The sequence below is a fragment of the Dioscorea cayenensis genome, chromosome 11 (assembly GCF_009730915.1).
Source record: "Dioscorea cayenensis subsp. rotundata cultivar TDr96_F1 chromosome 11, TDr96_F1_v2_PseudoChromosome.rev07_lg8_w22 25.fasta, whole genome shotgun sequence".
Classification (NCBI taxonomy): domain Eukaryota; kingdom Viridiplantae; phylum Streptophyta; class Magnoliopsida; order Dioscoreales; family Dioscoreaceae; genus Dioscorea; species Dioscorea cayenensis.
In genome coordinates this window covers 20,372,605-20,394,587 of record NC_052481.1, presented here as the reverse complement: position 1 = coordinate 20,394,587, position 21,983 = coordinate 20,372,605, and the positions used below count along the sequence as shown (strand labels likewise).

The window sequence follows — 21,983 nt, the reverse complement described above, 5'->3', positions numbered from 1 at the left end:
TCCACAAATATCGGTATGTATAAGTTCTAAGACTTCTTTACTTCTCTCGGCCCCCACTTTCCTTTTGTTTGTAGTCTTTCCTTTAATACACACACTATTGTTGGTTTTGTCAATTACATCAAGAATTCCATCTCTTACAAGCATGTCAATTCTCTTTTCAGAGATGTGACCCAAATGCTTGTGCCATAATGAGTATGAATTTTTATTTTGTAATCTACGTTTTATTCCTTTAGTTTCAGTATTATGGGATTCATTGTTTGTATTAACCATATCAAGCAAATAAAGATGATCATTTTCACTTAATGTACTGGTTCCAACCAACATCGAATTAAAATGAAGAACACATCTTTTATTACCAAATGAACAAAAATAACCTTCTTTGTCTAAAACTGAAATAGAAACTAAATTCCGTCTGAAGGATGGTACAACAAATGTGTTATTCAATTCTAAATAAAAACCAATATGAAGTAACAATTTAAAAGTCCCTACGCCTACAACTTCTGCCCTTCAAGTCCCCATATAGATGTATCTTTCACCATCACTCGGTGTTCGACAGTTCAGGCAACCCTGCATTGATACATTTATGTGAGTTCTAGCAGCTGAATCCAACCACCAAGTATATCCAGGAACTGAAACCAAATTAACTTCAGTACAAACTTGAGCAAAAAATATACCTTTCTTTACGCGCCAAGCCCGATACTTAGGGCAGTTTTTCTTTACATGAGAAGCCTTTTTACAGAAGAAGCATTTCAAATGAGAGATAGGGCTTTCGCCTCATTAGCCATCAAGCATCCATTCACATAATTAGACTCAAATAGATACGATTGCAAAGAAGAAATCAATTAAAGCATAAGAGATCCAACAACCAAAGTCATAAAATATAAACCCTAAAGTTCAACTATCCCCAAGCATCTACAAATTAGCCCTCCATTAATGGAGGGCAAGCATCCAAGATACAAAGAATAGAGGTAAACATAAGATCCATGAAAATCCCTTTGTTAATCCCTAGGATGGAGTGTCGTCCAAGTAGCTTCCATGCATGCTGCCAAGATGAACTCGATGGCTATGACCTTTGACCCCCTTGAATGCTGGGCCAAATCCCTCTCGAAATCTTGCCTATGGTGCTAGAGATTTGACCCTTTTCTTCCTCAATGTTTCCTCTAAAAATTACCCCAAAGAATAGAAAGATAGAATGAATGATTCCCTAGAAATCCTCTTAAGTTTTATTTTTCTCGACTGCTTACAGGTTGATTACGAGCGTAAGGACTAGGCCGTAAGGGAACTGGAGAAGATTGTCATAACTAGAACCCTTATGGTCGTAAGGCCTATCCTTAAGGTCTTTTGATTTTGTTACGGTCCAACTTACAATTGTAAGCATTGGATCATAAGCTTCACTGTTTTATTTCTTGCGACTGCCCTTATGTACGAGCATAGACTGCGGTTGTAAGCTCCTCTGGATGGTCTTTACGGACATCTTTATAGGTGCAAAACTTGCCCGTAAGGTCCTTTGACTTGGCTCTGAATTCTCCTTATGGGTATAAGCGTGCCTGCAAGGTCTTTTGGAATAGACTTACGGACGTAATTAAGGATGACCATAAGTTGCCCTAGTTTGCCTTGTCCTTAATACAATGATGCCGAGAGAAGTCCAAACTCATCGTTTTGAGCCTAGAATGCTTCCTTTGGCTCTCCCTTGTCTTTAAGCACTGCCCTAAGCCTGTTAATAGAAAATACATGATATTTACCATCAAATTCCACATTATGGTTCTAATACATGCCAAATGAGTGTACAAATAGATGTGAAATATATGAACATTATAATCATTAATCCACTCAAGATGATTGAGGGAGGAGAACTCTCAACTCCAAAGTACCGCATTGTTAGGCTTACTCACAATCCCCTTCAATCACGGCACGTTTATGCTAGTTGGGTATTTTGACTCGTCACAAAGCACATCATACATAAGAATTAAGGCTTTCGTCTCATTAGCAATCAAGACAAACAAAACACAAAATTAGATTCAAATAATATGGATTGCAATTAAAGAAATAATTAAAATAACATGATCTACAACCAATAACAAAATAAAATAAAACCCTAGAGTTTAATTATGCCCGAACATCTACAAAATTAGTCATCCATTAATGGAGGGCAAGCAAACATCCAAACAACAAGACACAATGAGAATAAAAAAAGATATGAAAACCCCCTTCTCAATTGTGTCGAGAGATAATTACCGAAGAACGCCAGAGGACTTTCCACAAACGTCAGCAAGCTAATCTTGACGGCTACAATCCTTCTTATTAAAGATAGAAATGCTAAATCTCACTCTAGAATCGCCCCCAAAGCCCTAGAAATTTGCCCCTTTCTTCCCCTTAGCCTCGACTTTGAATAGAATAAAAAAAATACCCGAGAAACCCTTGTCAAGAATATTTATACTGTGCCACTTTTGGGATGCTTATTGGTATAAGAATATGGTCATAAGGAGATGGCGATGATGTGTCACGAGTCTTATGGGATCATTTACGGCCGTAAGGTATTCAGTATGATGTTACGATCCAATTTACATCCATAAGTGCTGGGCCGTAAGTTCTCTATATGCCCCTTGTGACTGCGTTACAGGTATATGCTTTACTCGTAAGCTCCTCTGGATGATCCTTGCTGTCCGGTTTACAGGTGTAAGTCCGGGTTATAGGCGTAAGTTCAGCTTATGGGTGTAAGCCTGCTCGCATGTCCCACTAAATGTCTTTATGCTCCTCCTTACGGGCATAAGCATGCCCGAAAAGTTCTTTAGAAGAGGCTTATAGTCGTAAGTAAGGCGTTAAGGTGCCCGTAACTTGTCCTTAGTTGATTGATGCCGAGAGAGTTCCATCTTCATTATTTTGGCCCTAGAATACTTCTTTTAGCTCTATCTCATCTTTAAGCACTGCTTGAAGTATGAGATTGCAAAATATACCATATTTAACATCAAATTCCAAAATAAAACTCTAATACATGTCTAATGAGTGTACAAAATGATCTTAAATGTTATATAATTGTACACTCATCAATATTTAATGAAAAAAAAAATATTTTTACATAATTTAAACCTAATTAAACACCATTGAATTGGGAGCTATGTTTTTCGATCCATTAAGTGAAAATATACTAGCTTTGATCTCTTAAACTAAGAAATTTTTGTTGGTTTTACCTCTTTAAAATGATATAGGAACTAATTATATATGTAGCCTTACAGAGGTATGCGTGCAACTCTATCTAATCTTTGAAGTGTTTTCACTAATCCTGATAACGAACCGAACCTGAATGAGCAGAGCCCAGTTCGAGTTCAGTTTGAAATTCTAATTTTTAGCTCGAGTTCGGTTTAGGTTCGAAATTCTAATCTTTGTTCGAATTCGGTTTGAGTTTGAAATTTCGGTTCGAGTTCAATTCAAAAAACTGTAAATATGCTAAATTCATAAATTTGTAACAAATTATGTAAATTTCTAACAAATTACATAGACTTGGAACAAATTACATAATTACAAATTACAAATCCAAAATCCAACCAACAAACTAACCACCTACTCAAAAATTCAAACTTTAAAATGAAATTAGCAAAAAAAAAAAAAAAAGTCCAAAAATACAATACACACAAAAGATTTTCCACAAAAGAAAGAGAAATTAATCAAAACCAAAACAAAACATCTCCACCAAATTTCTCATACTTTCCTCAAATTAATTGCTATTTTCTTATCTGATCCACAAAGCCAAACCTAAATCTTTATGGCCTCCTCTTGCCTTCCCCTTGACTTCTTTTCCTCTCAAATGGTCAAACCCATAAAGTTCCTCAGAGTCAGGTAAGAACTAACAAGAGCTCAAACGAAGAAGAAAAAGCCAAGCCGATCCCTTTAACAAAGTCAGGTAAGCCGATCGTTTTAACAAAGTCAGGTAAAAAGAAGATCATTAGAGATTTTCCACAAGATATTGAGGGATTAATTAGATGTCGGTGGAAAGAGATTGCCAAACCTCTAAGGTGAAGATGGTGCTCGGCGCAACTCGCAATGGTTTTCACGGGATCTCTCTCTAGGGTTTCAAGATAGTGGCGGCGAGGGTGTAGTCTGTGGGGAGACGGGGGCGTGGGGAGTGGATTTAGCGCAAGCCGCCACAACTCACGAGTTGTGATGATTTTTTGCTCTTTTTGGCCCGGGTGAGGGCGAGGATACCTAACAAATTTCAACTGTTGGATCAAATGATCCACATTCTCTACACTTGATCTTCATGAGACGATCTTCAATTTCATCCTTTTTGTGATGATCTTCAACTTCTTCCTTTTCTTTATTTAGACCATCTTTTCTTTGAAATTTCTTGCCTTGTGTCTTGTATCTTCTAAGCATGTCATGCATCTTTCTTGACAAGAAAAACAATTTCTCTATCCTCTTAGGTCTTCATCTTACCGTTATAACTGACCTGTTGTAACTCCTTCTACATTTTTATTGCTTCAACCTTCAAGGCTATATCTTCTATTCTTCTTTTCGAGGATTAAGGTTCATCTCATATGCTTGCAAAGACCCCATCAGCTCATCTAGTTTCATAGTTGAAATATCTCTTGCTTCTTCTATTGCCAAAATTTTTGCATCAAATCTTCTTGGGAGTGATCTAAGAGTCTTCCGGACTAGCTTTTTATCCAGTACTCCTTGCCGAGCTGGTAGGCTTGATTTTGCAATGTCCATCAATTTGGCATTAAACATGGCTATCGTCTCATCTTCTCCCATCACGAGATTTTTCGAACATAGTTGTTAACATTTGAAGTTTTGGATTCTCTTACCAAGTTGGTACCTTCATGTATGGTTTGAAGAATCTCCCAAGCTTTCTTAGCACTCTGCATGTTGCAATATACTTGAGCCCTGGGTTCTCATCAACACCCCCAAAAAAATTGCATTGAGAGCTTTTCCATTAGCATTAGCTTTGCGCATATCTTGACACTCAACGACTTTTTCTTCTTCATGATCACGTTCTCGTCTTCATCAACTAGAGTAGGAGGAGACCATCCCTCTTCTACTGACAATCCATGCACTCTCATCAATGGACTTGATAAACGCCTTCATGCGTGCCTTCCAATATGGATAATTGGATCCATTTAGCAACGGTGGTCGTGTGTCGGAGCTCCTTCTTTTCCGGCCATCAATGGAACTTGTTAGGACCTCGCCGACTTTGAAACCAAAGTCAAAAACGGCGACCAAGGCTCGATACCACTTGTTAGTTCCTCCGATTGTGGTTTGTGGGTATTAAGTAACACTTAAGCACTCATAGAAGTCTCACACAAAACCAATAAAGAAAAAAACACACAAACAAACACAAGGAGACACACAACGTTGGTAACCCGGGTCTGCGTCCCACTCGCCTACATGCGGGGGCCAAGCCCGAGATAAACAATCCACTAAAAGAGGTAAAAATAGATGAGTACAAACACTTGTCACTCACACTCTCAACAATAAAGATCACTACCCTCTCTAGATTGTTTGGTGCTCACACACTCTCCTCAAAGAGTCACTCAAGAGTCACACCTTACAATCTACGAGCAAGGTAATCTTATATAGACGCCCTCAGCGTCCCAAATATAGCACATACCTCTTTTTAGAATCTCCGCTGCTACTAATTTAAAACACGCTGAAATTAGTCGTTGCAACTCCCCTGTTGTAACATAAGTTTGCAACATGTCCCCTGATCTCGACTTGACCGAGTTCAGCTACGTTGCGGACGACCTCAAGACCCATCAACCTCCCGGTCATGCTTGAGTCCGAGTCGATGCGACCCAAATCTCCCAGATCCCATTGCCGCAACTAGCCTACCTCCTCGCTCCTCATCACACAGTCCCTCGCAAGGGGCGCTCGCCCCTTGTCGTCTTCCATGAAACTTGCCAAACTTAGTCTTCAATCCACCTAAATTTGGTCTTCAAAGATTCTCCAAACTTGATCTTCAATTTACCCAAGTTTGGTCCTCAAATCTTGCCGTTAATAGACTTCAATGATTCTCATCAAGGATTCTTCAAATCATATCTCCTTCATTCACACCATGAATAGATCTTTCTTTAATTAAGCTCCACCATATTTAGTTTTCAATCAAATCATCTAAATATGGTCTTGATATGATCTTGTCTTCAAAATGTAATGCATTGCCAAAAATAACTCCACCAAGATCTTTAAGATAGCTTCACCATGATCTTCAAGATATTTGGCTCCATGTTAGAGACTTACTAAAAATAGCTCCATCAAGATCTTCAAGATGTTTGCCTTGCACTCCAAGTCTCCTTGCCATGTCACCATGCTTGCCACATCATCAATTATGCTTTGTCACCTTGGTTGCCATGTCACTTGGTCTAGGTGTCAAATTATGCCAATAAATAGTGCGGTTGCACTAACAGAAACCAACAAAGAGTAAAACATTATCTCATACCAAATGCATTTATTAATATCCTCACCGGACTTAGCAACCTTGCAGATGCAGACACAGACACAAAACACACAAACACAAACGCAAGTGGCACTTATTAATCTATGATAAATAAAAGACATTACTCAATACCATTGCACGTACAGTGATTTAACATAAAACCATTGGGTTGAAGTTATGATCTAGTAAACTTCAACACGCCATTGATTATTTTTTTCTTCAACCGGCTAACATCTCTTCCCAAATCACACCTCTTTCCTTAGCTATTTTCCTGAAAATGTCTCCAGAATTCCGTGCATCATTGTCTTTGATCCGACAAAATATATATATGCACCTTCATCCAAAAGCGTGAAAAATTTCATCACTGTCTCGTAGATCGCGGTCGACCACGAGAGTTATTCAAGGCCGTCTCATACCTGTATAATTTTAATTAATGATCATTAATTGTAAATGATTGATGGTTTATTTATCTCAAGTATATTAGTGAAGAATCAATAGTTTATCCATTTTAATAGTGCGTACACTGAAATGGTCAATATTGTCCTTCGAGGATACAAGTGAATTCCTTTGTTGTAAAGGAGGGTGTTATAGTTGTCGGCTCCATTGATCAACCGAGGCCAAACCATTGAATTTACCTTTTTGGTACTTGTGGATCTACTGAACAATCGTTGGATGTTGCTACGAAAAGGAGCAATACCGATTCTGCGATTGCAACCATGATATGCATTAGCTTGGGATTTTTACGGAAATACCATTGTTTTCGTAAAAGGGCACGCAAAAAAATATGACAAAAACTAATTTTGTTACAAGTGAAAGAATGGTGAAAATTTAATTATAGTGTCCATGTAGAACAATAAATATATATATATATATATATATATTTATTGATAAAACAATAAATAATTATAGTGTCCTTGTAGACACATGCAAATATATATATATATATTTATTGATAAAACAATAAATTAGCACCCAATCTCAACAAACTTCCTGTAGCCAATGTTAGTCTCTTGGTCACACCGTCACCTTCATAATAGTTTGCTATGTATAGAGTCCTTGTAGAAGTCACATGAAATGATTGAATTCTACTGAAAACTCAAATTATGTTATAAACAAATATTTTAATGGATGCCTACTGTAGCAATTTCACTGTAGCAGCCGGCATTACTATAGCAACTTCTAGATATTCTATGTGCACTACGCATGTGATCAGTAGCGATGCCACGATCTTGTTACTATTCCACCAACCAGGGTATTTTGGACCGTCGGATCGAATCGATCCTGGCCGTTCATTCAACTCTTGTAACCCTATAAATACCCCCTCATTTTGTATACTTTGAGATATAGAAAAGAGAAGAGAAAGAAAAGAGAGAAATAAAAGAAGAAAGAAGAAGAAGCTAATTCTTCAGGGTTTTTGGGTGTTTGGTAAATACTCTGGCTCTCTATTCTTATTACTATCTTTACATTTATAACATATATATTCTTAACAAATTAATTAATCTAGCTTGTTTTTCAACTTAATTCAAACAATTAAACACATTCAAACTATATCTTACTTTTACACTCATAATGTATAATTTTTAAATATTTATATCATCTCTAACAAATTTGGAGCAAATTAAGCTTAGCTTGCACGTACGTAATCAAACACAAAATTTTAAGAGAGTTTATATATTTTCAAACCTATAATATCAACTTCATCTCCTTCTTTACGGTTACAGAGGAAGTTACTGGCATCGTGTGGTGATAGTTCTGCACGACGAACACACAAACTGAGCTTCTTACCATCAAAAGAATCTCCATCTCTGCATGATGCAATGGAGAAAGCGTGAATTATAACGCGAAACGGGGTATGCAATGAATCATCATCATCATCCTACAGGATAATATATAATTAATTAGTAGAGAAAAGCTTAAAATTAAATCACAAACATGATAATTAATGCACTATAGCAAGCTCACCGGATGTAAAATTACTCCAAGATATTGGCCTTCCACGAAATGAAATTGGCCTCCATGATCAAGTATAATATGACAAATCTCTCCAAGCCCGCCTTTGGGGCCAACAAGAGTGTCCACGGAGACAACTTTTGTAGTGTAAGGCTTGCCAGCTTTGTGGATGATCGATGGTGCTTCTTTAGCAACCTCATTTTTTAAAGACTTGATTTCAGCCCTGCAATCAATCATATCACAACCATAGCCTTAGCTTGACATAAATAACCAAGCATGTAGTATACCATGAGCAATACAAATTAAGGATATGCCAGTGAAATGGATATATACTTGAGAGCCATTCCGGAGTTTCAACTACACAAAGTAAAAGCCTGAGACAACTGGTATTCTGAAGATTGAAGGTGAGTGAGTGACCCCGAGCTCTAAATCTACTATTTATAGACTGGAAATGAGGGCCGGGGATCAACTCAGTCACAAACTAATTAAAAATCACCAATTATTAATTATGTGGTGCAAAATGGTCATTAATTATATATGTGTGAATGCCTAGAACTCTTGATGTAACCTATACAACGTTGTATATGTGTGAATGCCTAGAACTCTTGGTGTAACCTATACAACGTTGCAAAATGGTCATTAATTATATATGTGTTAACGCCGAAGTCTTGTCCTCTCTATATATATAACTAATTAAGATCGGACTTAGATAAACGTGCCAACATATATATATATATATATATATATATATATATATATATATATATATAGAATTTGAGTGTCAACGCATATGACGCTGAGATCTTCAGTAAGAGGCTGAAGATCGGATATAAATATGCGTGCCAACATATAAAATTTTAGTGCCAATGCATATGACACTGAACAAGTTAATGGATCTTCAGTGTGAACGGATAAAACTTTGGGCGGGTTTTAATTTTTATTTGAATTGAGGAATATTTAACTTAATTAATGTCAATAAAAAATTGAGTATTTTAATAACAAAATTTTTATATTTTGAAATAATAATACATATTTATTAATATTAACTATTTTGAATTTATGATTAAGTATATTTATTTAAATAATTAACATTTTAAAAATAGGACGGAGAAATAGTAGTTACCTCCAAGTAAGTACATACCACTACACACAAAGTTACTCAATTTTGATTGTGAAAAACTCGATCTTGACTTTATCATGTCAAGCTGAACTTTAATGATAAGCAAATTGAGTTTGAGTACTATATATATTTTATGAAGTGAAAAAATCATAATATATTAAAAAATAGAAAGCAAAGACAATAGTTTAAGAGCAGATAGAGCTCAAAGCAATAGTACAGAAAAAAATCCATTGGTCATGAAGCACTCTCAGGAGAAAAAAAAACACAAAAGAAATAGACCAAGACTCCATTTAAGGAGTTGTGCACCAATAAATGACCCAACAAAAGACGATCAGAGCGTTCCATACTGAAGTGCGTCTCTCGGGGCTATTTGGCTCACCCCTTTCGGGCTTGATGAACTCCAAGCTTCTCTTCACAGTTTGAATACAGGTTCCTCTAGCCTTTGCCTTTTGTGCTTTGAAGCTACAAATACTTAAAAAAAATAAATATATAATTAGTCATTATAATGATCAAGGTATGAAAAGACAGAATGCAAGAATAAAAAATGTGCATATTCCTTTCTAGTCAAACATTTTAGAGAATAACTCTAGCTAGAGTATCTTTCATCCGCCCTCTAAGATGTGCTCTCCATACACCCCACATGTTAGTAAAGGAATATGGGAGATGAGTCATCCCCAGACTCTAACCAAAGTGTTCCCATGCAAATGCTCAATGTGAATGGGCATTGTAGGAATAAGTGATCTCTTGATTCTATTACCCCATGACAGAGTGTACAAATAGCTGTTGGGAGTTTATTGCATCCTCTTTTAAATTTTGCTAAGTTTTCACTAGTCAGAATCTTATTGTCCCATGTAAGCCAAATGAATGTTTACCTTTCTAGGACAATAACCTTTTTAGATTACCACACTGATCTTACAACTGATATCACTGTCAATTAGGAAGTTATCGAAGGATTTATTGTATTTTGAAATTACAATTTATGAACTTAAAATTAAAATGTACCATAATATGTCTTTTGTTTCTTCTTCAAAAATGGTTAAATAGGTGGTGGAGCTGGGGCCACCCAATCTATATAAAATCTAGACTTCAGAATGAACTTGATCTCCTAAAGCTACTTTAATGATTGTTTTATAATAGACTGGAGATGTCTATTTTCATACAGGTATTTTGGTAGCAATCTCTAATTAGTTTTTGAACTTCTACTTTTTTTTGTTTAAAGATGAGATTTTATTGAAGATTTGTCTATGCAACGCTTAAATTAATTTCATGTATATATATATATATATTATAAATAGCAAGACCTTTAATCTATGTTTTATGTGTATGTCTAGATCTAGAATATGTGAAAGAGGTTTAGGGTGCACCTAGAAATATAATTTCCCAAACTTTTCGGATTAGGATAAAACCTAATAGTGGATTCAAAAAGAGCTTAATGCAATCGTAGAGAGACTTTGGTTAGGAAGAGATTCCAACCTAGTTTCATATAGAATTAATTACTAGTAGTCTTAAGAAAAAATAATTAGTTTAATTTAGGGATCTCCATGATTAGATGATCTCATATTTAACCGGAATTTAAAGTTTGATTGCAAGTGTTGTTGTCATAAGGGAATTCATGTCTGGATGCCTCTCTTATTGATTAATTGCCTCCCGTTATTGTCCATTGCTCCCTAGTTCTTGATCTATAACCTACCTCTCATTAATTTTAATCTTTCATTAGTTTATCACCTTCGTTATTGATCAGCTAGATAATAGACAAATACATAGTAACAACATTTCCAATCCTCATGACAAATTAACTTGCATTTTAATATATCGCATACATCTCTATACACATAATCAAAGGAAATTAGCAATTATTACAAACTACTAAAGATGTTAACCAGGCGCCTCTAGAATGACACTGCAAATTAGAATTAGCCCTGCAATCAATTATCACAGCCAAACCTTTAGCTTGACAAATGTAACAACCATACATTCCTACGAAAAATAGGATATTAGTGAAAAAACATAAGGACCATTTTGTAAAAGAATTGGATTACGATTATTTATTCAAATGACTTAAATTTATTACAACTCTTGATAATAGAGACTTATTTAATCGATAAGCATATCACAAACAATATTTAAAAATCAAAAAATCCAATAGACTAAATATGACCCAGTCTTATTATTCTTCACGTGCTTGGTAGTTTTTCTTATCCTCCACATCAGCCGCCTTTCCACATCAGCAGCTTGATTATTTCCAACACTTTCCTTAATTCAAAGCTGCACTATTCTTAACGATTTGTTTTGGAGCACTACTCTTCAAACTTCAAACACCATGGAGCACTTTTCTCCACATTCCTAAAAATGGTCTCTTCTTCCAAATTTGCACGTTCTTAATCCTTAAATCTGCAAATGTACAAATCTTTTGCACTTGAAACATTGAGATTTTCCTTTGTGCCAACAGTCTTTCTCTTCATGGCCTGACTTCTTGCAATGGTCACATTGGAGTGTTCTTCTTTTTCCTTTTGAAGATGAACTTTTGGCTAAATATGCTTCCTCAACTTTCTGTTCTACTCCTTCCTCTCTCATATTTCGTCTTTGTTCCTGTGCTTGTAAAGCATTGATTAGTTTTGGCAAAGTAATTTGACTAATATCTCTTGAATCTTCTAGAGATAAAATTTTTGCCTCAAATCGTTCGGGCAAACTTACAAACACCTTTTCCACAACTCTACTATCAGGTAGCTCTTCTCCCATCAACTTGATTTTATTCACCACTGTCGTCAACCTGTCAAAGTAGGCTTGTATGGTCGCTTTTTCTTTCATACGTAGAATCTCAAAATCTCTTTTGAGATTTAGCACTTGCATTCGTCTTGTTCTATCATTACCTTGATATAATTCTTGTAGCACATTCCAAGCTTCCTTGGCTGTTTCACAGGTCATAATTCTTGTGAAAATTGATTCTGAAACAGCTACATGAATAAAGGACAAGGCCCTTGGAGCTTTTGCTTCTTCCTCTACATGAGCCCTCATTTGATTTGAGTGTCGGATTATCTCCCGAAGGCTGTATACTCCTCTCATATTCAACTGATTACCACAAACCAAGCCCGTTCAAATAAGCTTTCATTTTGATGGCCCAAACTTGATAATTTTCGCCATTGAAAACTGGAGGTGAAAGACCGGACATATTGGTCGTAGCCATGCTGATCATTGATAGGTCCTTTAGATCTAATAGCTCGGATATTAAATGTTGGGTTTTAAGTAAAAATAATAATGAAAAGACATAAGGATCATTTTGCAAAAAAATTGGACTATGATTATTTATTCAAATGGCTCAAATTTAATATAACTCTTCTTATTATGTATAGATGATAATAGAGACTTATCTAATAGATAAGCATATCACAACCAATATTTAAAAATCAAAAAATCCAAAAGACTACATATGACCCAGTCTTATTATTCTTCACATGCGCTTGGTAGCTTTTCTTATCCTCCACATCAGCTGCAGTTTTGATTATTTCCAACACGGATTCGTATGTGTGCATTCACTATATACTGTTATTTATTTCCTTGTTTTAAAAAAATAATAAGAAGAATATAACACAATATACTCCTTCAAACACTGAAATTACATAAATCTCTCTGATTAATACATAAATTTAATCAAATAAACACGAGAAATTCTGACAACTTTCATGGACAGTAATTATATTTATATTTCACAGCATAACATTTGAACATTTACAGGATCAACAAACATGGACAACTTGAACGCTAGAGATATTTCCAAATGCAAACCAATTTGCCAACCTGAAAGCAAGCTCCCATTCAATGGTTTCATATTCTGTCACTTGCATTACATAAAAGTTGGTGAGCAAGCAAGCATTTGAAGGCCAACAACCTGATCAGTTTTAATCGGTGAGGTATAAAGCAAACAAGATCAAATTGAAGACTAGTAATTGCATTTACTGATTAATCATTGCTATAAGTAGTTAAAAGTTGGATTGCATTTACTGTTTTCTCCACATTTATTTGGAAGAACTTCCAAATAAATGTGGAGAAAATAGTGTAGACTAGTATTGAAGAAAGAGTGATAGTAGTCCAATAGCTAGACTGAATCAAACTAAATAATGCATGCTGGGGATTTGCTTTCATGGCTAGCCCTGTACTCGTGCAACTTTGTATGGTTTCCTAATAGCAGTGGAATAGCAATAGCCTCAAAAACTTTATTTAAATTGATTTTCTACTTCTCTTATTTGTTTGTTTTAAAACCTAGAAACGAAGTCACCCTGTGTTATATGCGGCTACTAACTTCGATTAATGCAGTCATATCTTATCCTACCACTTAATCACATTTTCAATTAAAAGCACAAATAATGCATTCCTCATGATATGAGTAGGCCATAGTTTCATCTAGTAATACCTAAGAACGACATCTGTGAAAGTCCGCACTTGCTCACGAGTCTATCAAGAAGAACCATCCCGAGGGGTTACGAAATTTGGTTGAGCCTGCGTAACCTTCTTCGTTTGCATGTGAGAAAAATACTTGCATCATGAAACACAAAACTCATTTTGTTGAAAAACCAGGAAAAAAATAGAAACTAGTTTTGGAATCATTTTGCAGGATAACCTATAGAAGATCAAATCATATATCTCAACCATTGATATCAGCAATGCATTGTAAGGCAGTTTATGCGAAAAAGATAATGAAAAGTGAAAATAATCTTCGAAACTTATTCACACGAACAATTATGTGGCACCATTTACTTAGATATGTTAACAAAAAGGGGATTTTCTAGGAGGTGCAAAATTCCAAATGCAACTATCTTCATTCACATTGTTACAATAAAACCATTATTAGGACAATAACCAAATGAGATATCCTTTATGTATAATCAAATATGAACATCCCGTCATGATACCTAACAGAACTACTACAAGTGAATTCTAAAATTAGAAAATCAAGAACTGATGGTCATTTTTCTACCAGATAAAGGAAACATAAAAGACTTCACCTATTTCAACAAAAATGTCATTCACATTGACAGCAGTCTTGGCAGATGTTTCCTTGAAAAAAAGACCATTCTCATCAGCATATGAGGATGCTTCTTGCATCATTAGTCATGACTCAAAAATAACAAACATAAACGAACTCAAATAAAATCTAAAGCCAATATTCAATAATAAACTTAGTTGCATCAGCGACTCATTAACAAGTGAAGCATAAGTTTTCCACTCAGGAATCCATATCTACACATCCTTTGACAAGAAATAGGTCAGCGCTTGAAGCTAATTTACACACTCTAACACGGAACAATTCCATGTCAAACCATCTGTTAATTGATCCTAGATTTCCACCAAAACTGAAGTGAACTAAAACTAAATTAAGATCACCAGATCGCTTAACAAATACAATACTATTGAATTACATAAAAAAACAAAGTCATAAAGCACAAATTTCTCAAAGTGCTGAATAATTCTATTGCACAGAGGACAATTTGAAAGCATGAGCATAAGAACATAGGGATTGTGAGCCCCACCCCTTAAATTAGATCCTAGCCATCAATGCAAACTTTTTCAATCAGAGCCATTGATTTATAAGATTTTAAAACCCTTGTTCTTATCCTTACGGTTACCAAATATCACGACCTAACTATATCTCCCCCACCCATGATCTTCTATTGTCGTAGGAAAAAAAACCCTAGCCCTCATTTCCGTTTCCTTCATGGTGGTGCCGTCGGCAAGGACTAGTGGATCTTCTTTTCGAGAGTTTGTTCGCTTCTTTCAAGGTAGGATCCTAGAGCTTTGTGCATAATATTAATGATTATTAATGCCGGTTGGCTCTAGATTTCTTTCTTTCTGAAACCCTAAAGTTTGTTCTTATTTGTGATTCACCTTTAATCCTTAGATTTAGCCCTTGAGTTTCTAGGATTTGTTCCCAATTTGTAGTTTGAAGGAGTTTTGTTTCTCTTTTGATGTATGCACCTAAGCATATTCTTAGGATCTTTGACCGTGATGCTTGTATGGATTTAATCATGTCTCAAGGATGAGATTTTGCATGATATATTTGATGTAATGTGAAATATAGTTGATTGAGGTATAATCTTTCGCCATGAGAAAGGAATTGTTAGTTGATTTAATTTGATAGGTTTCAGATTTTCGTTTTTGACAATAGCATAAATCCCTCTCTGATTTTAGAGATCTTAGAGGAAGAATTTGAAGGAGAGTAAAATATTAAAGTTGTGGATTTTTATGTTATCTAAATAATTGCAAAATTTCAGATTTTATGCATCTGTAGTTTGTGAGATATAGCCTCATTAGTATAATTGTCTCGGATGATATTTCTGTGCAGAACTTGAAGAAGCATGGCCAATTTTGATGATCAGGGAGATTGAATTAGATAAGGTGAAAAATAAGAAAGTCATTCATTTTTGAGTTGTCTGATTATCAGTAAAATTTCATTAAGTTTGGAGTTGTAGGTTAAGATATATGCATATTTTAAAAGTATATGTCTGAATTATAATTTTGCAGAAATAGTTAGAGATTCAATTGAATGTTATAAATTGAGTAGTACTCTAAATTATGTGAATTTAGGATATATCATAGTGTTAGGTGTCTATTATTCCTAGAATTTTGAAATTTGTGATTTGGAAAAGTGTGAGTGAAGTTATGAGGGTTTTAGTACTCATTGATAATGTTGGAATTATTGATTTGGCTTTTATAGTGGGTAATTGCTATTGTACCCTCACAATAATCAATATTTGGGAGTGTAGAATCATAGTTTGAACTTTTTGCATTTGTACCCTTCTAAAAATCTTTTTGTTTAATATTATTGTTTGTTAGCCTCGATTTGTTATTTGAAAGCTAATAGGATCTCTTCCCAAATATAGGACATGCCAAAGGTGTAAGGTTTGGGAGCATTTTTTGGCATTAATCAGGTAAGTATCCCACATATAAATCCTATTATATGTATATAATTAAAAATTCAAGTTTTGTGAACTTTTGAAATTTTTAAAGAAAATTACTGATTATTTTGACATATATATTTTGAATTATTTATTTATTATTATTTTTGGAATTACTTTAAATTATTTGAAATTTTGAGTTAATGATATTTTATTTTGGATTAGAATTATCTGAAAGGTTTAAGTATTTATTTTAAATTCGGATTATTTAATTTGTAAAATTTTAAATAGTTTATCTGAATATATATTATTCCAATTATGAATTTCAGATATGTTTTAGTTAATTTCTGATTAATTATTATTAATTTTTTTTAAAATTATATGTTCATGTTTGAATTCAAGTAACTGGTTTATTTTATTATGATAAAATGGGATCATGCGACTGCTAAAAATTTTGTTTGGCAAATTATTTGTATCTTGCCCAATCCGAATTTTGTTAGTTTATTGTTTTGTGAATATGCCGTATTTTGACATAGAAACTAGTCCCCAATTAACTATGCAATAACCCTGTCACTAGGGGTTAAACACTAACCGTGTCGACACGTATTTTGTTATAGAAACTATAGTTTCACACCGCTTGCCGTCAGTGAAGAATATCGGCCTTTGATAATTTTGGCTCGTGTCACCGAGGATAAAAATATGGCTTTTGATAATTTTGTCTTGGGTCACCGAGGGTAAATATATGAATTTTGCGATTTTTGTTTTGACAATAGTTGTTTGGGGGACCTATATGCTTAAATTTTTGACATCTATGTTTATGTGAAACAAATTTGTTTTGGTGATTTTACAATTTGATAAATTATGATTTTGTATAAGTGATCCCTATATTTTTAGTGGGTGCTTACTGGGTGTCAAGCTCATAAATTTTGTTGATATTTTTTTTTCAGATCAGGAGTAGAGGTCAGTGGCAGATAGCTTAGCAAGAATCGTTGTGCCATCGCCGTTTTATTTAGCTTGTAATAAGTCCCGATTGTTGTGGGCCTAGGTTTTATTTGAATAAGTTTATATTGTTTTTGCAATCCACTGAGTTTGATTCTTTGTTCTGTTTTGGATTAGGATTTGAGGCCTTGTATGCCTACTTGGTTTTGGCCTTGTAGGTGTACGGCCGTTTGTTAGCGTCCCGGGTCCATAAAGCTGGGTTCGGGGCGTGACAGGGATACATTATTTTGACAAAAAGATTAGATTTTGCAAACTCGCCGCAGTTGTGACCTTTCTTTTATCTTGCAAATCCACCTTATTTCCAGCTAAAGCCGTCACCATGTTTGGATTGCCTGGGATTGAACACATCCACACTCTCAATTCCAGAGCCACATTAAATGCACAAAAAATTACAACATTAAACAACAATTTTTGCTTCTGGAGCTCCAGCACCCATTTTTTCGCTCGCTCAAACGATTCCTACAACCAAAAACAACAAATTTTCATCAAGAAAACCAGAAAAGGAAACCGAGGTTTATACATTCAAGCATTTAATCAGTCATTTACAGTGCTAGTGATATCGTAGACAATGATGGCGGCGGCGGCACCACGATAATACATGGGAGCGAGACTATGGTATCGTTCCTGCCCGGCGGTGTCCCAGATCTCAAACTTTACAGTGGCATCGCTCACGGCGAGCGTCTGCGAGAAGAAAGTTGCCCCAATTGTCGACTCCTGCAATCCAAATCAAGCTAAAAACCAAGCCCCAAAAACTAAATCCGTAATGAATCAAAACAAGACCTGGAATTCAAGAAATTGGCCCTTGACGAAGCGAAGGCCGAGACTAGACTTGCCGGTGCCCATGTCACCAAGAAGCACCTGCGAATCGAGAGGCATGGAGATGGTGAATGAGAGATGAAGGTCGGAAGAGATGGAGGACTTACGAGTTTGGCGTTGAGGTGGTTGTTTCCTATGGTTGCCATCGCTGGAGAGGGAGAAGTTGCGAAGGTTTTCTGTTGTTGTTCCTGAGAATGAGTGAAATTGAAGTCTTGTCGTCCTTATTTTCCAACTTTTTTAAAAAAATTTGGAAACTTTGCATATATGACCCTGTAAAATTTTATAATTTATATATAATGATAATTTAAAAAAAAAATGGATTAACCATTGCGATTAGAAACCAACAAAATGACCAATGAGCTAAAAAGCCCGACAAAATAAAGTCCCCTAGCCATCGAACAAAAAAAAACCACAACGAGAGGAACAACAGATCTCCTTCAAGCCCCTTAAAAGCAATAGAAACTAGCCCGTGAAGCGATCCAAAACCTCCTCACTCATTGATGTTCTAAAAGCATCATAAGAGCAATGTCCAATGAACTCCATGTTGCGTAGAATGGTACTGCTGGAATCTTCAAACTTTGATCTGTTACCATCATAGACTTTGGAAGTGTCCCCACGAGTCACCTTCTTTTTCACCCAACTAATAAAATTCCTTGTTTTCCAACTTATTTTTATGTTTATTTTATTTGGAAACTTTGCATAGATGGCCCTATGAAAATTTATAATTTACGTACACTTATAAAATTCTTTTTCACTTTTAGTTTAAAACGGCCTCGGTGGCGTTTGCAAGCGGCCTTGTTTGTTTGTTTTTTTTAATGAAAGTTTTGTTTGATTCTTTCGGTCAGGCCACGTATAAAAATATATTAATTTTGGCTCCTTAAGTAAGATAATTTTTTAAGGTACTTTTCTCTCTCTTCCCTTTTGGTTCCTCTACTCAGAATTGCGCCCCACTAATCCCTCTACTCTTGAAAATGACCTAATTTAGTCCCTCTACTCTTAATCTCTTCCCATCTAGTCCCTCTACTCTTGAAAAATACAGCTAATAATTAGCTTATTTTGAAGTAGAAGGGACTAAGTAGAACCATTTCCAAGAGTAGAGGGACTATTTAGGAGCATTTCTGAGTAGAGGGACCAAAAGAAAAGAGGGAGAAAAATAGAGGGACAAATTCGGGTATTATACATTTTTTTAATTTTAATTTAGTAAATTAATATTGCGGTCAATATGCCAAACATTGATCACATTAGGATTATTAACAATGATGGCCATTGGTTAGCCCAATGATAATCACATGCAATGGGTGAGTAAAAGTGCAGAGTTTTGACCATGGACCAGAGTACTATTGCAGTACTTTAGTGACACCGTACAAATTTTGTAGCTGTATTATTCATATAGCGTACTAAGCCCAGGTATTATTTATGGTATTATTTCAAATAAATTAACTAACTAGATCTCTTGTGAGTGGTGTTATATACCTCTCTCCCAGAGTTTTATGGCAGTGGAAATTTATTAGCTTGGTTTAGTTTTTGAAAGTCTTCTGTGCAGGCACGTAATAGGATTTTTATCAGCACATGTAATGTCTGACAGAGTTAGTAAATTTCTACATAGATGATAAACCACCATAACTAATGCACCATCATACCTGCTTATTCTTTAATAATCTTTTAATGGGACGACACTCATGGTCTTAGTAAAAAAAAAAATCATTAACAATTTAAAGGCATGGATAAACATGATCTTTGTTCATAAACCATATATAGCTCATGAGCTGCCATTAAATTTTTAAAATTTAGTTGATTTTGTATTACATAGTAATTTATATAAATATTTATTTTATATGATTATACATATATATGCACAAGATAATATGTGAATCTTCTGTATTTTTCAAGCTTTCTAAAATTATATCAATTTTTTAAGAGTATACACACATATAAATCTCTCATATTTAATTATTTTGTTATGTATGCCATCACAAAATTTGTAATTAATTACTGGAAACCATGGGTAATTCAATGGTAACTAATCACAAAGTGTACAAAGAGATTAGCGTTTAAAATATTACTCCTATATAATTGTTCATAAATATTATTCACACACTATATATTAGGATCTAATATTGTTCATTATTGTTGTTTTGGCCTTGGTGTGGATCCATTGCGACAAAAACAGTGTTTTCACCCCAGGATTGTATAATAAAAGAGATTTATTTCTAAGAGGTAGTTAAACTATCACAATTGATGCATCTCCATATTTGTCTGTCATTTTTTATGATATTTACCGTTTTTGTTAAAAAAATTGTAATTACTTATATAGATTTGTTTGGAATTTCTCCAAATCAAATATCATGTGATAGACAAATTATGAAAGAATAGAATGTACCACGTTCATTAGGGTGAAACCAACATATATATATATACAAAAAGAATGTATACAGGAGAATGTATACTCAAGGGTAAATATGTATAAGTATACAATATATGTATAAGCAATATTATTACTCTAACACACCCCCTCAAACTCACGGTGGGTCATAGTAAAAAGATAAGCAAGCTGATGTGTAGAGGCAATATAAGGAAGAAGAATACTGCCAGCAAGATAATGATTATGAACAAAGTGAAGAGCAATCTCAAGATGCTTCGTACGTTCATGGAATACTGGGTTGGCAGCGATTTTAATGGCACTTTGGTTGTCACAGTATATAGGAGTAGGGGCAGAGATAGGAACACCAAAGTCCATCAAAATCTGTCGCAACCAAAGAACCTCCTTAGCAGTAGAGGACATAGCACCATACTCAGCCTCAGCAGTATAAAAGAGCAACAGTAGATTATTTTTTAGTTTTCCAAGAGATAAGAGAATCTCCAAGAAAAATGTAGAAACCAGTAGTAGAACGTCAATCAGATGCATCACCTGCTCAATCAGCATCATAATAATCGCACAACTCAGATGTGGCAGAGAAAAGTAAAGAGCGAGATATAGTGCCACAAAGATAACGAAGAACTCGTAAGAGGACAGTGTAATGAGTAGAGCGAGGAGCACTCACAAACTGACTAATTAAGAACACGAACAACATATGTAATATCAGGCTGAGTAATGGTCAGATAGACAAGAGCACCAACAACTGCACGATATCAATTAGGATCAGGCAAAGGCTCACCATTAGAAGAGGAGAGTCGATGATGCAGCTCAATAGGAGCAGAGGCAGTGCGGAGATCAGTGATATCATCTTGTCAAAAAATATTAGATATGTACTTTTGTTGAGACACTAGATAACCTCGACGAGAATAAGCAATCTCAAGGCCAAGAAAGTAACGAAGAGGGTCAAGATCTTACATCTGAAACTCGGTGTGTAACTGCTGTTTTAAGGAAAGAACATTATCAACATCATCACTAGTAATCACCATATCATCAACATAAAGAAGAAGAATAGTGATGCCTTAAGAAGTCTGTCGAGTAAAGAGGGAATAATCATGAGAGCTCTCAGTGAAATCAAGAGTAAGAACCACACTACGAAATCGCTCAAACCAGGCACGAGGAGCCTACTTGAGCCCATAGATAGCTCTATGAAGATGACAGACATGCTGAGAAGGATGAGAGAAACCAGGAGGAGGTGTTATATAAACATCCTCAGAGGGATCTCCATGTAAGAAGGGATTGGGGACATCTAACTGATGAAGTGGCCAATGACGAGCAGTAGCAATAGCGAAAAGAAGATGAACAGTAGTTAACTTGGCCACAAGAGCAAATATTTCCTCATAATCAATCCCATACTCCTAAGTAAAT

The 21,983-nt window shown here is 35.2% G+C and overlaps 1 protein-coding gene across 1 annotated transcript; it reads right to left on the bottom strand.

Annotated features, from left to right (window-relative positions):
• Window positions 1–507: 507 nt before the first annotated feature.
• LOC120271732 (ferredoxin--NADP reductase, embryo isozyme, chloroplastic-like) lies at window positions 508–8,774 on the bottom strand. The gene is made up of 4 exons (XM_039278410.1): window positions 8,711–8,774; window positions 8,390–8,600; window positions 8,111–8,303; window positions 508–629 (listed from the first exon to the last, which is right to left on the bottom strand). Exons 1-4 carry the CDS (start codon window positions 8,719–8,721, stop codon window positions 508–510), a joined length of 537 nt encoding a protein of 178 aa, XP_039134344.1. The 5' UTR covers window positions 8,722–8,774.
• Between the last annotated feature and the right edge of the window lie 13,209 nt (window positions 8,775–21,983).